Below are 16,747 nucleotides of genomic sequence, written 5' to 3' on the forward strand. Positions count from 1 at the left end.
CCTCCGAGTCAACCCCCACTGCACCCCCGGTGCGAGCCTAACCTTCCCTGCCCCAAGGCCTTCGTCGGGGAGTTCGAGCTGTGCAGGGGTTTCCTTGGTCGGTGTGAGCTCCTGTTCAAACACCAGCCAGCCAGGTATAGGACAGGAGAGACCAAGGTAACCCTTGTTATGTCCCTCCTCACCGGCAAAGCCCTCAGCTGGGCCATAGCGGCGGTTGGCCATACCGAGCGGCTCGCCTCGGACTATGGTGCCTTCCGCCGCGAGTTTAATCTGGTGTTCGACAACCCAGCTGACGGGCAGGACGCTGCCAGCCGCCTCCATTCCATCCAGCAGGGAGCCAGGTCAGTGGCAGATTATTCCTTGGAGGTGAGGATACTCGCGGCAGACAGTGGGTGGGATGACACTGCGCTCAAGAGCGTATACAGGAGGGGGCTGAGCGAGCCCATCAAAGATCTCATCGTTCGGGACCGCCCTGCCTCCTTCAACGAGCTCGTCACCCTCGCCCTCCTGATGGACGAACGGCTGCGGGAGCGGCGCCAGGAATGCGCCCCGTGCACTGGCCCCTCCCATAGACCAACCCCCATCCGTTCTACCGGTGCCTTCCCTGGGTCAGCGTCCCGTGGGCTCACTCCCCCCTCGCAACCCTGGGTGGTTTCTGGATCCAGGCCGGAGGAGCCCATGCAGTTGGGTCGGTCACGGCTCCCGCTGGAGGTTAGGGAGCAGAGGATGCGTGACCACCTCTGCCTCTACTGAGGGAGGTCGGGCCACTACATCAAGGCCTGCCTGACTCGCCCAAAAAGACTCGGCTCACTAGCGAGGGGTGTCCTAGTGAGCCTGACGACCCTTCCTCAGCCCCAGCCCAAGAAGGAGCACAACCAGCTTTTCCCGGTCACTCTCACCTGGGGTAACGACTCACTGTCTATTGGTGCACTCCTGGATTCGGGGGCGGACGAGTGTTTGATGGACATGTCGCTGGCCCGGCAGGCCGGCATTCCACTCATCCCCCTAGACACACCCCTCACAGCCCAAGCCCTAGATGGTCGTTCACTTGGTAAGATCACACACAGCACTGCTTCCCTCACCCTCACTCTTTCGGGTAATCACGTGGAAGCTATGCGTTTTTTGGTTTTGCACGCCCCCACAGCGCCCCTGGTGTTAGGAAGACTGGTTGGAACGGCACGATCCCTACATCTCTTGGTGTCCTGGGCGGATTTTGGGTTGGCGCGTTGCGTGTCATGCCAACTGCCTTCGCTCCGCCCACTCCCCGTCCAGCGGCCTCAGACCCGTGCCTCCTCCCACGGATCTCACTGGTGTTCCTCCCATTTATCATGATTTAGCCCCTGTATTTAGTAAGGACAGTGCACTTTCCCTCCCCCCTCACCGTCCCTATGATTGTGCCATAGATCTCATTCCCGGGGCCGCCCTTCCCACCGGTCGGTTGCATAACCTCTCCGTCCCGGAGGCGATATTATGAACCCTACATAGCCCTCGCCAAAATCCCGTACCCTGTCCCAAATCTCGCGAACGGACGCCGGATTTCCGCGAACGGACGCCGGATTTCCGCTGCGTTGCTAAGGAAACAATCAACTATCAACTCGGTGCGAAGCAAAGCTAACGTTAGCTACCTTCAATTTGAACTTATGAATCGTCTAAAAAGTGAACCATGGGGTTGAAATTATGATTGTGAGGGAAAGAATAGCCTTAAGTTGACTAACCTAACAATTTTAGGTTACAAGGTCTGCCTCTGCTCCTTGGATACGTTATTGGTATTATAATTGTGATGCATTTGAGGCTTGATGAGACAAAGAATCAGAATGAACCCCAGCTAAAAGGTTACATTGAGTAGTACATCACGACAGAGTCAAATATGTCATCTTCCTGAGGGTGGCGCTAATGTGCAAGAGCTGAAGGTGGCGCTAATGTGTAAGACTTGTAAAAGTCATATTACTACAATATAGGAGCTCGTTTTGTTTGTAGTCATGATAAGGGGTGAAGTATCCTATGCTCAAACGTGGAGCAAGCAAAGATTGAGTTAAAAACGTTAATGTTGATTGTGGATAACTTAGACAGGTTAAATTGTGGGTGTACAGCGTTTCCTTGATGAGGGCTAGCCCCATAACAACATATTTTCGCGTTGCTACGGTGGCGCACACGTGACAAAGCCAGAAACGGGATTTTGGCGAGGCCTATGTAGGGTTCATAATATCGCGTCCCGGAGAAGGAGGCTTTGCGCAATTATATGAGTCCCTGGCCTCAGGAATCATAAGGCCCTCGTCTTCCCCGGTGGCAGCGGGCTTTTTTGTGGCAAAGAAGGAGGGCAGCCTGAGGCCTTGCATAGATTATCGAATGTTAAATGACATCACAGTGAAAAATAAATATCCACTCCCCCTTATGAGTTCCACGTTCGAGCCACTCACTCACGCCACGGTGTTCACCAAGCTAGACCTGCGCAGCGCATACCACCTGGAGCGCATCCGGGAAGGGGATGAATGGAAGACGGCCTTCAACACCCACCTAGGGCATTTCGAGTACCTCGTTATGCCCTTCGGCCTCACCAACGCCCCGGCCGTCTTCCAGGCGTTGGTCAACGACGTGCTCCGGGACATGCTGAACACGTTCGCGGTGGTGTACCTGGATGACAGCCTCATGTTCTCCAGGACTGAGGAGGAACACCACCAGCATGTCCGCCTGGTCCTCCAATGGCTGCTGGAGAACAAGCTCTTCGTGAAAGCCGAGAAGTGCGTGTTCCACTCCGCCTCCGTGGAGTTCCTTGGCCACATCGTGGAGAAGGGGCTCGTCCGCACCGACCCCAGGAAGACCCGAGCGGTGGAGGAGTGGGCACGGCCCACTAACAGGATGCAACTCCAGCGCTTCCTGGGGTTTGCAAACTTCTACCGGCGCTTCATAAGGGGGTTCAGCCGTGTGGCCGACCCCCTCACTGCACTCACCTCCACCCCTTCTCCTGGACCTCGGAGGCAGAGGCCGCCTTCTCGGCCCTGAAGAGGCTGTTCACAACGGCTCCGGTGCTCGCCCACCCGGACCGTCCAGGCAGTTCATCGTGGAGGTGGACGCATCGGACACGGGCATCGGAGCCGTCCTCTCCCAGCGGTCGGAGGAGGACCAGAAGATCCACCCGTGCGCCTTCTGCTCCCGGCGTTTCAGTCCTGCGGAGAAGAACTATGACATCGGCAACAGGGAGTTGCTGGCGGTCCACGCCGCCCTAGAGGAGTGGAGACACTGGCTGGAGGGAGCAGGGCAGCCGTTCATCGTATGGTCCGATCACAAGAACCTGACCTACGTGCGGACGGCTAAGAGGCTCAACCCCAGGCAGGCGCGCTGGGCTCTCTTCTTCAGCCGGTTCAACTTCACCCTCACCTACCGCCCGGGCACCAAGAACGTCAGGGCAGACGCCCTCTCCCGTCTGTTTCCTGAGGGGTCCCCTGACGCCCCAGACACCATCCTTCCCCCGGCCCGGGTGGTGGGTGTCGTCACCTGGGCCATCGAATCGGTGGTGAGAAGGGCCCAGCGCACCCAGGCAATGGACCCCGGAACCGGCTATTTGTGCCTCCCTCTGTCCGACCCCAGGTGCTGGAGTGGGGCCACTCCAACCGTTTTGCCTGCCACCCCGGTGTCCACCGAACGGCGGCCTTCATCCACAGGGGTTTCTGGTGGCCCACCATGGAGGCAGACACCAGAGAGTTCGTGGCGGCCTGCACCACCTGCGCCCGCAGCAAGGCTCTCCATCGCCCTCCAGCAGGTCTCCTGCACCCCCTTCCTGTCCCCGGCCGACCTTGGTCCCACATTGCCTTGGACTTTGTAACTGGCCTCCCCGTGTCCCAAGGCAATGACACCATTGTCGACCGGTTTTCCAAAGCCGTCCACTTTGTTGACGTCACCAAACTCCCCTCTGCAGCCGAGATGGCGGACCTTCTCATCTCCCACGTCGTCCAACCCCATGGGATTCCCCTGGACATTGTCTCTGACCGTGGTCCCCAGTTCACTTCTAAGGTGTGGCAGGCCTTCTGTAAGGGGATTGGGGCCACGGTCAGCCTCTCCTCCGGGTATCACCCCCAGACCAATTGGCAGGCAGAGCGGGCCAATCAAGCCCTGGAGGCGGCTTTGCATTGCGTTACCGCCAGCAACCCCACCTCCTGGACCAAGTACCTGCCCTGGGTGGAGTACTCGCTCAACTCCATGGAGAGTTCGGCTACCGGTTTGTCCCCCTTTGAGTGTTCCCTTGGCTATCAACCCCCTCTGTTCCCCCATCAGGAGTTGGAGGTGGCGGTCCCGTCCACAAGGGCCCATCTCCGCCGATGTCGGCGCGTTTGGAAGACCGCCCGGGCCGCTATGTTGCGAGCTACAGAGCGGGCCCGGCGCAGCACCAACCGGCGGAGAGTGCCGGCCCCAGCCTATCGACCTGGCCAGAGGGTATGGCTCCTGGCCCGGGACCTGCCCCTCCCTACCCTCAACCGGAAGCTGGCTCCCCGCTACGTCGGTCCCTACACCATCGACCGCATCGTCAACCCTTCGGCGGTGCGTCTCCATCTCCCTACCTCACTCAAGATCCATCCCGTCTTCCATGTCTCGCTCCTCCACCCCCCAGGGTCCTCGACGGTGGCGACATGGTCTGGGATGTTGACCGGCTGCTCGCCGTACGCCGCCGGGGGCGTGGGTACAATACCTGGTGGACTGGGTTGGCTATGAGCCCGAGGACCGCAGCTGGGTTCCCCGGTCCTACCTGGCTGACCCCGCACTCCTGGAGGAGTTCTATCGGGCCAATGCCATCGGACGGTCGCCCGGTGTCTCCCGTAGGAGGGGGGGTCCTGTTGTGGTTACACCGCCCCGAGCTGCCTCCCCGGCACGTTCAAGCCACTCCCCCAGCTCGGACGTGCCGGAAACATCCGAGCGCTCGGCTCGCGCTCTGAGGAGACGAGAGCTGCACTGCACCAGGTGTTTGCCATCATCCATCAGGCACACCTGTGGAAATCAGGCAGCCCTCAACAAGAAGTCTCCCAGAACACCCCTCCGGGCTTCGACGTACTGAACCCTGCGGTAAAGCTCTGACAAGCCCTCCAGCGTTCCTTGCATTCTGTTTATTCCCCAGTGTCTTATCTTCGTGTCTCTGTTTCCTCCCAAGACTCTCCCTCCGCGACTTCCACGGCTCCCCTCGTCCCCAGCGACCTTCACGTTTTTCCCCGGACCTCTCCTGCGATCTCCCCCCTTGTCCCTCTACCTGGACCCCTCCTTTTGGACTCCACTTCCCAGATCTCGGACCCGAACTTCCTCGGACAACCCCTCTTGGATCACGGACTGGACTTTCTTGCCAGGTGCACGCACATTATTTCAACACCTCCTGGTCATTTACATACCGCACCACATATAGGCTCAAAACACTCACACATAGTTATACACGCAAACCACGGGACACCACACATAGTTTATTCACACATCCCACTAACAGAACGTTTTTTGCACCATACATTCCCCTCCCACAATAAAACCACCTTTTTGGACTTTGAAGTCATCCTGTGTCTGTCTTGGGTTTCGCCACACGGGTCGGGTTCTGGTGCGCGAGCATAACACTCCTGGTGTGAAGGAGAGGGAAAGCGGGAGCAGTGGTTGGGAGTCTCCTGGTGTGAGGGAGAGTGTGTAGGGGGAAGTGCAGAGGGAGAGGGACCAGTGGGTGGGAGTCTCCTGGAATGGGAGAGAGTGTGAAGGGGGACAGGGAGAGGGACCGGTGGATGGGAGTCTCCTGGAGCAAGGGAGAGTGTGAAGGGGGAGAAGAACCAGTGGGTGGGAGTCTATCTTGAGAAAGGGGGAGAGGGACTAGTGGGTGGGATTCCCTGGAGCAACTGATATGTGGTCTTGGAGCTGGGTCTCTGTGTGGTCAGTAGGTAGGACCTTTGGGGTGTCCTGGATGCCCATTCTATTCAGGGGGTAGGGCTCTGGCTCAGGGGCTGCATTGACCACCTGCAGCTGGGAGCCTCCGCAGTTGGCCCACTATCAGTTGCCAGTGTACATTGTGGCTTGGCCTTTGGTGGTGCCTCTCAGGGGGGAGGGGGATTGTTAAGGTTGTCAGCAGAGAAAGAAAGATTGTCTGAAAGTACTTTCACTCCATTAATGATTGGATGGATACCGTCTTGCCCAAACGGTTCTCTATGTCCCCAGATTAAGTTGAAGTTTTCAATATAATGAAGCCCTTTCTCATTGCAGGGGTTGAGGAGCCATGTGTTTAGTTCAAGTAAGTGTGAACATATGGCTCCCTTGGCCTTGGACTGGTCCACTAATATAGGTTTGAATTCTTAGGTTCCCCAGTGTGCTAAAAACTTCCAGAAATGCATTTTTTTAATTTTCCAATTCATGTTTGTAAATGTCATTTTTCCCAACATGCACAATGAGCCGATTTATGGATTGATGATCAGCCAGTAGTTTTGGTAGTCTCTTATTTACAAACCCCAATTCCAATGAAGTTGGGACGTTGTGTAAAACGTGAATAAAAACAGAATACAATGATTTGCAAATCCTTTTTCGACCATTATTCAACTGAATACACTACAAAGACAAGATATGTAATGTTCAAACTGATAAACTTTATTGTTTTTTGCAAATATTCACTCATTTTGAATTTGATGCCTGCAACACGTTCCCAAGAAGCTGGGACAGGGGCAACAAAAGACTGGGAAAGTTGAGGAATGCTCAAAAAACACCTGTTTGGAACATTCCACAGGTGAACAGGTTAACTGGAAACGGGAGTGTCGTGACTGGGTATAAAAGGAGCATCCCCGAAAGGCTCAGTCGTTCACAAGCAAGGATGGGGCGAGGTTCAGCACTTTGTGAACAACTGTGTGACCAAATAGTCCCAACAGTTTAAGAACGTTTCTCAACGTATAATTGCAAGGAATTTAGGGATTTCATCATCTCCAGTCCATAATATCAAAAGATTCAGAGAATCCGGAGAAATTTCACACGTAAGCGGCAAAGCCGAAAACCAACATTGAATGTCCGTGTCCTTCGACCCCTCGGGTGGCACTGCATTAAAAACCGACATCATTCTGTAAAGGATATTACCACGTGGGCTCAGGAACACTTGGGGAAAACCATCGTCAGTTAACACAGTTCGTCGCTACATCTACAAGTGCAAGTTAAAACTCTACCATGCAAAGCCAAAGCCATATATCAACACCACCCAGAAACACCGCCGGCTTCTCTGGGCCCGAGCTCATCTGAGATGGATTGACACAAAGTGGAAAAGTGTGCTGTGGTCTGACGAGTCCACATTTCAAATTGTTTTTGGAAATCATGGACGTCGTGACCTCCGGGCTAAAGAGGAAAAGGACCATCCAGATTGTTATCAGTGCAAAGTTCAAAAGCCAGCATCTGTGATGGTATGGGGGGTGTTAGTGCCCATGGCATCATGGGTAAGGCACCATTAATGCTGAAAGGTACATACAGGTTTTGGAGCAACATATGCTGCCATCCAAGCAACGTCTTTTTCAGGGACGTCCCTGCTTATTTCAGCAAGACAATGCCAAGCCACATTCTGCATGTGTTACACCAGCGTGGCTTCGTAGTAAAAGAGTGCGGGTACTAGACTGGCCTGCCTGCAGTCCAGACCCGTCTCCCATTGAAAATGTGTGGCGCATTATGAAGCACAAAATATGACAACGGAGACCCCGGACTGTTGAGCAACTGAAGTCGTACATCAAGCAAGGATGGGAAAGAATTCCACCTACAAAGCTTCAACAATTAGTGTCCTCAGTTCCCAAACGCTTATTGAGTGTTGTTAAAAGGAAAGGTGATGTAACACAGTGGTGAACATGCCCCTGTCCCAGCTTTTTTGGAACGTGTTGCAGGTATCAAATTCAAAATGAGTGAATATTTGCAAAAAAACAATAAAATTTTATCAGTTTGAACATTAAATATCTTGTCTTTGTAGTGTATTCAATTGAATATAGGTCGGAAAGGATTTGCAAATCATTGTATTCTGTTTTTATTTACATTTTACACAACGTCCCAACTTCTTTGGAATTGGGGTTTGTAAATCCAACACCGTGGCATCAAGACAACAAGTTGCGGCAGCTTTTCCACCAACTCTTCTGATGATGAAATTCCCCCACTAATAGTAGGCTGGGCTGCCTTTCAGTTACGGCGGAGCATCAGTGTATAGAGCTAGTGGGTTTGTTGAAAGAACTCTGTGCTCTCTGTCTCTAATTGTTGGGCACTTTGCCCCTGTTAGCTTGCGGGGGTTCACTGTCAAGATTGGTTACTGGTTGGATAGGGCAGTTCGAAACATTTGCGATACTCCCAGCCACCTAGTTCTGTGTAAATCTTTCGGCCTGGCACCTTGTATCTGCCACCGATTGCTGTTTTCATATCTATCCGTCTGCATATGGTGTTTTGGGCTAAGTGGACTTGGCATCGCTTGTTGTGATAAGTTAGCTCTGGCATTGTACAACTCACCATTCGTAGATTGAATTATTAGATTGCAAAGATCTGTGGCTTTTGGTTGAGGCTGAATCTCTGCCTTGAGTTCTGCAGTTATTCTCACCAAGTTGTAGCAATTTTGGCAGTTCAGGTCTGATGATGGGGGAGGCATCTTGTTGTGGATTCCTGAGTCTCCCTGGATAACAGTCCCTAGTTTCACTACCAGACATTTGTTCCGCCATCGGGAAACTCTACTGGCATCCAAACAATTATTCCTTTGAATACGTCGATAAGTAAAAAGAAAATAGGACTGAGAGAGCCACAAAACCAGAGTCAAATTCTAAGTACTGCAATCCTATATGGCCAATAAACATGATTCTGATTCTAAAGATTTAATTTAAGTTTAAGATTTAAGTTTCCTTTATTAATCCCCTTGGAGAAATTCAGGTACTGCAAATTAACCCATCCTAGCTATGATCTGTGTAGCTAGGAGCAGTGGGCTGCCGCCTTCATGCTGCGCCCGGGGACCAACTCCAGTTCTTTTCCCATTGCCTTGGTCAAGAGCACAGACAGGTGTATAAACCCTAACATGCATGTTTCAATTAATGGTGGGGGAAACCGGAGCACCTGGAGAAAACCACCGAAGACACAGGGAGAACATGTAAACTCCACACAGAGGATGACCTGGGATGACCCCCAAGGTTGGACAACCCTGGGGTTCGAACCCAGGACCTACTTGCTGTGAGGCGACAGCGCTAACCACTGGGCCCCTGTGCTACCCAAGATCCAAAATGAAATGACTGCAAATCTAAAGGCAGCGTTAAATACTCAAATACACGGAAACAGAAAGCAGTCTGTAGCCTACATAGGAATGGTAGAAAGGTGCAGCAAATGATGGAAAGAAAAAATAATTGAAAAGTGACACACTGACGAAAAGGAAGACAAACATGTTAAACAGCAGACACAAGATGGACTATTATATTGGCCCTGTGCAAGTAATGTAATCAAGGCCAGAAAGAAAGCATCATATCTGGGTCTATGATATGTCTCACCTGGTAGTCTGGGTGGAACTCGCAGCAGTCAACATTGTTGTAGTGGCCACGGAGCATGGTCACCAGCTCTCCTGTATGGAGGATATAAACTGCCACTGAGCTCCCACATGGCACAAACACAAACTCTGGGCTGCAGCCACAGGATACTGTAAACTTCAATCCCTTGCGGCTCTCATTGGACACCATCCCATAATTCACCTTGGGGAAACAAAGTGTGGAGTGTGCTCAAGTTATGGTCATGTAGGTCATATAGTGTATAATATAGAACAGGATGGGATCCAACCACACAAAATATCCCCTTTGTAGTTATAAAGGAATTCATACTAAATCACCTAGAGTAATTTTATCCTTAGCCTGGGAGAGACAGTTCATCTAACCATTAAGTGTTTAGTCCTCCTATGTGATAAACTAACTGTTGAAAATTGCCAAGCATAGCAACAGCAGCATCAGGCAATGGAGCAGGAAATTATAATAAAAGACTGTGTGAGTGCTTAGGAGCAATTACATGGTTGTGTCCACTGCTTTCTGAGAGACCCATGTATCTGTGCTTTGGCTTTTTGTGGAACTTGGTTGCTGTAGAAGGGGTTATGAGGAGTGGGAGTGGCTGAAGACAACCAATTGATAGGGTTAATGATACTCTAATCCCAGAATGCAAAATAACTACATTACCTGACAAGCCTTGCACTTAAACCATAGTGCAACACAATGGAGATAAAATTTTTCCTTTGCATCGGAATAATTGTGGGCCAAGTGAGTTGACAGATTTTCATATCAGTGTTAACTTGGGCCTATCAACTTAGTTTTCCTACAGGTTGGCATCCTGTTGGCTTACTCTATCATTTACTCAAGGCAGCATAGGTGTGAATTCAAATTCATGTTATACTGTTCATCTTTCCACTCATTCCTTTCCTTTCTTCTCTCTTACTATGGTCAAAACTAATAAAATAGTTGGGGAGGTGGATTGCCATGGTTAGGTTGTTGTAGGGGTAAGGTTGGTAAAGGACATTAGGATGGCTAAGAGCAAGGGTTAAGTTTACAAGTGTTGTCATCCCACCTATTTTCATACAAATATCTGTAGATCTCTGTAGAGCATCATAATTTACTATTGAGGTTTGCATCAACTACATAGCCTCACACCTACCAGTGTGTTTTGTCCAGTGGCACTGTTCCACATCCGCATGCGGTCATCAGTTCCCATGCTGAGGAGGTAGAGGCCATCTTCAGTAAAGCATAAGCCATTCACTCTGCCATTGTGGGCTGTATTTACTGGTTAGAGACAGATATAGATGAAATATCCACATATACAAGTACATAGCTTTACTATATCTCTGCTGTCAATTCACAAAAAAATGGCTTTACAAACTGCTCTATGTCAGGTGAGAGATTTAAAAATTTCAGGGCTGTCCTTTTAACTTTTAATCCACCACATCCTTCATCCTTTAATATTTAACTCCAAAGAGCATTACCTCCAAAGTTTGTTATCCCCTGTTTCGCATCTTTGTAAGGACCTGTCATAACTGTTCTGTCACTCTACTTAAATCACTTCTGGCATCTTACTCTCTAAGCATCACATTCTCTGCAATAAAAACATGCTGTGCCTGTAGCCCTTTGCCTCCATGTGTCCTCAGACAGACTAATGAAGTATGATAAACTGGTTCAGCCATGAACTGGTTTTCCGATGGATGTTTGTCTTCCTTAGCCAGTCTTGAAGCAGATTTGTGCAGATTGTGGACCCTTCCTGTAAAGACAAAACCTTGCTTTGTTTTGGTGCCCTGAAGATTTCTGACGCTAGGCTTTACCTTAGCAAAGGGTTTAGGAGCAATTGAAAGAAGGAAGCACTTTGTTATACTTCATCCCTTGTACAGCATATGTGTGCACTTTGTTTCCATTTTCGTATTGATCATGTATGCTCTCATGATGTGACAAATTAATAACACTGTATGCTAACAGGGCGACATAGGAGCTAAAGAGAAACTTCACCGACTTTCAATCTTATCTCTGTCTATCTGCAACAGGGATGGCATATGAAAAACACCTGCAGTTGTTCCAGACTGTTTCTGCATCTTTGGCGCAGCAGTGAAACTGAGGTGATGAAACCCGATGGTGGAAATTACATCCCACAACACAAGAGGATTTTATGGACAACGATACAGAAGCTTATGGGCAATGCATCCCCGTATGTGTAAGTGCTGTGGAAAAGACTGAGCAGGAGAACACTGATTTCTCTGTCAATGTAGTACACAGCGAGTTTATTCAATCGACTACATTACTCATCACCCATAGGTGAAATTTTCCTTTAAAGAAACCAACCCATGACAGGGAGACAAACAGGCTCAACCCCAACAACAACCACATATCCTGTGGAAATGGTTTTAAGCAGAACACCTGCCCACTTATTGCGAGTAACTCTAAGTGAGTGTCAGCTACAAGCCTAAAATGTAAAATATAAATAAATATGTAGACATCTACTGGCAAATGTGACTTGCTGCAAAACGCATCAGTCAATATAAGAATATTACCATATTGTGGGTTTTTTAGGAACAATACAAAGGGTTGGCTGTAAAGGACTGTATCATAGGAAAGGAGGTCAAACAGATAACCGGGTAAGAAATTGGTACTTGAGGAATCCAAACAAGGCCCATTAACCTAACAGTTAAAATCCCATAGAGGCTCTGCTGTTCTCATGCTATTCCTGTATCCCTCGCAGCTTTCTTCTTGATCACGTGTTAAAAAAAAACAAAACCTTGAGCAGTTCTACCAACTCCCCTTCTGATTAAGAAAGGCTAACAGACAAAGAGGGGGAGGGAGGAGGTAGGACAGTACCTGCCTCAGATGAGGCTTTTGAGTTCTCTCCATTGTGCTGGTCAAGAGTAAACAGGCAGCCGGATGCTCGACGCACATCCCAAACTCTCACTCTGCCATCTGCACTAAGAGAGAAAAGGGCGGGCAGGGAATGAATCATGACCTTGGTGGTTAATTCATACAAATATTGCCTTCTGGATGACCCAAAACAAGCCTCAAGGTTGACCATCACAGTTTGGAGTATTTTTTTTTTTGTGTACACAGTTCATAGAGTCCTGCAGGCTCATGCTGAGGGGCACTAAACTGGATAAAAGAGCATCATATAATGGAAAATAACAGTGCTAAAATGTTTTTTTCCAAAAGATTAGTTTACACACGGTACCATAAAAGCTGATCCATAGCTGAGTATCATGTGCTTCTGTCTGCCCCTCTTTCAGTTGTTTTCAAAATCACTTATGTTCCAAAGGGACAGCAGCACACAGACCCCAGTGGGTTAATTAGTAGCTCTAATGCAGCATAAAGCAGGTGGGTACTCTATCTCCCATATGCTATTATAACACTCCCAGGGAGTGGGTTACTACGGTGCTGCTGTGTTGGACCAACGTGCTGCCATTATATCCTTGACTCAGAGTGCTAATACGATCAGATGGCAGAGAACCTGAGTGCCATAAACAATAGAATACAGCTATACAGTGTATATACTCCATTCTGTATCTATACAGTAGCAAGAAGGTGGTAGTTATCAGTGCCTACCTGGCAGTGGCCAAGATGTGCTCGTACCTGGTTGACCATCGTACAGACAAGACCTCCGCTCTGTGACCTGAGATGAAGAATAGATTTTTACCTTATGTTTTAGCTTTGTGCATGTTTACAGGGCCTTACAGGGGAATATTTTGAAGAGGACCAAAGTAAAAGGTGGGTCCTCAGATTGGCAAGTTAATATTGTATTGGATGTATCAGAGTGGGGGGCAAAATGTCACATTTTATCAGAACAGGGGGAGTAGTGAGAATTCCTTGCAGTACCCTTTAATGTGTATGTGGGTATGTAACACAGAGGGAAGTAGAGAGAAAAGGTGTGGGCATAAGCATGTGTGCATTGTGCTCAAACAGACCTTGAAGAACGTGAATGCATGAACCAGACTTCAAGTCACACAGCTTTATTTTAGGGTCTTTGGTGCCAACTGAAAAAACACAGAAAAAGTGAGGTTGAAGATTATTAGACAAAATAATTTGGGCTATATAGATTGCCATCTTTTGGAAAGTGAAACATAGCTTAGTAAGAAACTTACTAAAATATGCACACGGGGTAGTAGTTTACAGAGGCCTGTTTGCAGTTGTCCATTACTATTCTGCAAAACTGATTTATTTGAAGGACTTGGCTCAATAAATTTGAGGGCAATTTCTCTTGATACGTTTATTTGGGAGAGGTGCTTCGGGGGAGAAAAACTTGAGTCCCGGGTTCTCACAGATAGGGTGTGGTGCATAGGAAAACTCACCGATACTTGTTTCTGATAAACATGAGCTTACACACCTCGCATTCATACACAGAAGGAGGGCAAGCAACATGGTGCCATTCAGCAGAATGCGGGATTAAATTGAGAAACGGATTACAAACTAAGGAGCCAAAATAATCTAGAAACCCGAACCTCCATTGTTTTACATGAACAGACTTCCGCAACTTTGTCCTTATACAAATAAAGAGAGTCATCAGCAGTGTGGTTTGTAACCTATTTGGCAAGCACCTGTAACTCCTCTGATGAATCAACAAAGAAAGAAAAAAATAAACAAAACACGGCAGACAATGAGAGATTGCTACAGGTTGTGGGGTAGAAACAGCCGACAAAAGACAAACATTTGTGTGTATGAGAGTGAAAACACATTAACTTGTCTATGTAAGTACGTGTATATGTACCTATTTGAACAGGTAACCTGTTCGTCTGGCTTAGTGAAGAGTGAGGTAGTGCTCAGATTCCTACCGAGTTCCTCCACAAGAATTTGTTTCTGAGCAGCAAGCAACCACCACTTTGTAATCTGAGTATAAGATAGGGTCAATGTCCGAGGAGTGTACTGTGAGTAATGGCCAGGTGCCAGACAGGCAAACAAATGAGACTTTGCATTTAAAATAAACTTTTCTCTAACATGCATCATGTTGTTCTGTCTCATAGGTCACTTACAACAGTGGGGAGTTGGAACACTTGGCAAGGGAGTTCAATGAAGTCCTTCCAAGTGCATTTTGATGAGCTAAGAAACTAGCACACATTCAAAGACACACACGTGCATGCAAACCTGCAATGAGGCTGTGTTTCCTTGCAATCGGGGACATGTGATGGCAGTAGATGTTTTCTTCAAACTGGAAGATTTCAGCAGGCTGGAGAGCAACCAAAGAAATGGAGAAGGATCAGTCACCTTTTAGGGTGTGTGTTTGAGAGCGTGCCCATATGTGTGTGTGTGTGTGTGTGTGTGTGTGTGTGTGTGTGTGTGTGTGTGTGTGTATGTGCTCAATGGACATTAAAAAATTTGAAAAATAAATTATAAAATGCAATCAGAACAAAGAAACAATAATATACATAGCCCAAACCTGTCATCACTTAAAGATGCAAACTGATTCACCATCAGTAAAGTCTACTGAATGAATATACTGTGACACAGGACTGCTCTACCTGGGGCCTCATGACAAGCAGCATATGCGTTTTTCTTTTTTATTGATTTATTATACCTCCCAAAGGCTTTACTGTGGAATTACATTACATCTCATCACAACTTTTGCAGCTAAGTAGTTTATGGGTTTAATAAGGTAAAGATAACAGTAAATGGAGACCAGCATAGCAGCTCAGAGGATAAAGAATGGGAGGCAATACACCAGTGCAACACTGGCAGTTAACAATGCAAATTCTTCAGCAAACACAAGAGGCTTCTCTGTACCCAATCTGCCAGCATGTGCCAACACAAGCATGGGTAGTTCCAGTGGGAACCCACACAAAGAGGGGTCTGTTTGTGTGCAGAAATACCATTCACAGACACACACATAAAACTTAGAATCACCATATAAAAAGGTAAGTAAGTCAGCACACAACCGAAGACCGATGTGTTCGAAACAGAAAATATGGTAGGATAAAAGGAAGCATACAGTTAGGAAGGGAATAAAGGGTTAGTGGCTTTTGTTTTGCACTATCCCTTCCCTGACCTTTTGAAGTAACTGTGATGTCAGTGTAACTCTAGCAGAGCGAAGAGCCTGCCATATGGGACCAAGTGACAGAGAGGTAGAAAACATGGGGGAAAATGTGAAAGACCAGTAAGGAGTTGATAAAAGGATGAAAAAGAAAGACACTGTAGTGAAGGTATAAAGTTATCGATGTTAGTCACTAAGCCGATGATGTAAGACAAACCCTGATTTATATATGACAAATTAGAAAGATTATTTCATAAACCACCCTATTCATTTCATTTCAAACAATAAGGCAACTCAGCAAAATATACCAGTAATTTATGAGCCTTACCCTCAGTGTCTCAGTGTCCCACACCTTCATGGTCTTGTCAAAAGAACTGGAGATAAACATTCCTGTGTCACAAGGATACCATTGGACTGTCTCCACACTGAACTTGTGAACATACTTACTGGACCTACAATATTTGCACACACACACACACACACACACACACACACACACACACACACATTATATATATATATATACTATATATATATATATTTATAGTGTGTGTGTGTGTGTGTGTGTGTGTGTGTGTGTGTGTAAGAAAACAAGCTCTTGAGTTCTTGAACATGAAATTAAATGACATGCACGACTACAACCTCAATGCAATGATACCCTCTAGTGGATGGTACAAAGAAATGGGAGCGGAATTCACCTGCCTATCGTGCTGATCGCCTTACAGACGTACTGAGATTTCCCACTGTAGTTCTCCAAGTCATAGATGACTATTACGCCATCTGCTCCGCCAGACAGCATGCTGCGCAACAGTGACCATTGGGAACAGAAACTTTGTTAATAGCAAATACATCATAAAGCAGGGCTTTAACTTTTTAACCAAGAAAACAACTGGAAATGTAATCTCTTCCCCGAGTCCCCATGTTTGCTCAAACGCATTACCAATGTTGTCAGGTAAGGTCCAACAGTTTAAGCACAGGATTTAGCTGGCAATATGTTGGAAAGAAATCAATAGCCAGAACTACATAAGAACATTCACAGCACAATTATAGTTGCTCATTGATGCACACTTACTATCTCCCCTCTACCACTTCAATGTCGATGGCGTTTACCCCGTTGCCATGGATTCTGTCCACATCTCTGTCGTGATTCAACTTCAGACCAAGGACCCTTTTGAACAGGAGAAAGAGATTTGCAATGCAGGACATCCAACGCAAGCCAACAACCCCGTAGAACCTAGGTAACAGATGCTGGGGTTGCCTTTGATGAAGTAGGTTTCTGATGCTACAGCAAGCCTTGATA

At 48.0% G+C, this 16,747-nt stretch overlaps 1 protein-coding gene across 1 annotated transcript in view; it reads right to left on the bottom strand.

The window, feature by feature from the left end:
- ercc8 (excision repair cross-complementation group 8) overlaps positions 1–16,747 on the bottom strand; it is a 33,446-nt gene that overhangs the window by 15,602 nt on the left and 1,097 nt on the right. Inside the window, exons 2-10 of the mRNA XM_056289394.1 lie at positions 16,520–16,615; positions 16,146–16,247; positions 15,776–15,899; positions 14,565–14,646; positions 13,391–13,459; positions 13,032–13,098; positions 12,300–12,403; positions 10,618–10,742; positions 9,477–9,674 (exon numbers count right to left, since the gene is read on the bottom strand). Coding sequence (XP_056145369.1) covers positions 9,477–9,674; positions 10,618–10,742; positions 12,300–12,403; positions 13,032–13,098; positions 13,391–13,459; positions 14,565–14,646; positions 15,776–15,899; positions 16,146–16,247; positions 16,520–16,615 — 967 coding nt within the window. The remainder of the gene's footprint in view (positions 1–9,476; positions 9,675–10,617; positions 10,743–12,299; positions 12,404–13,031; positions 13,099–13,390; positions 13,460–14,564; positions 14,647–15,775; positions 15,900–16,145; positions 16,248–16,519; positions 16,616–16,747) is intronic.

The sequence above is a fragment of the Lampris incognitus genome, chromosome 1, assembly GCF_029633865.1.
Source record: "Lampris incognitus isolate fLamInc1 chromosome 1, fLamInc1.hap2, whole genome shotgun sequence".
Classification (NCBI taxonomy): Eukaryota; Metazoa; Chordata; class Actinopteri; order Lampriformes; family Lampridae; genus Lampris; species Lampris incognitus.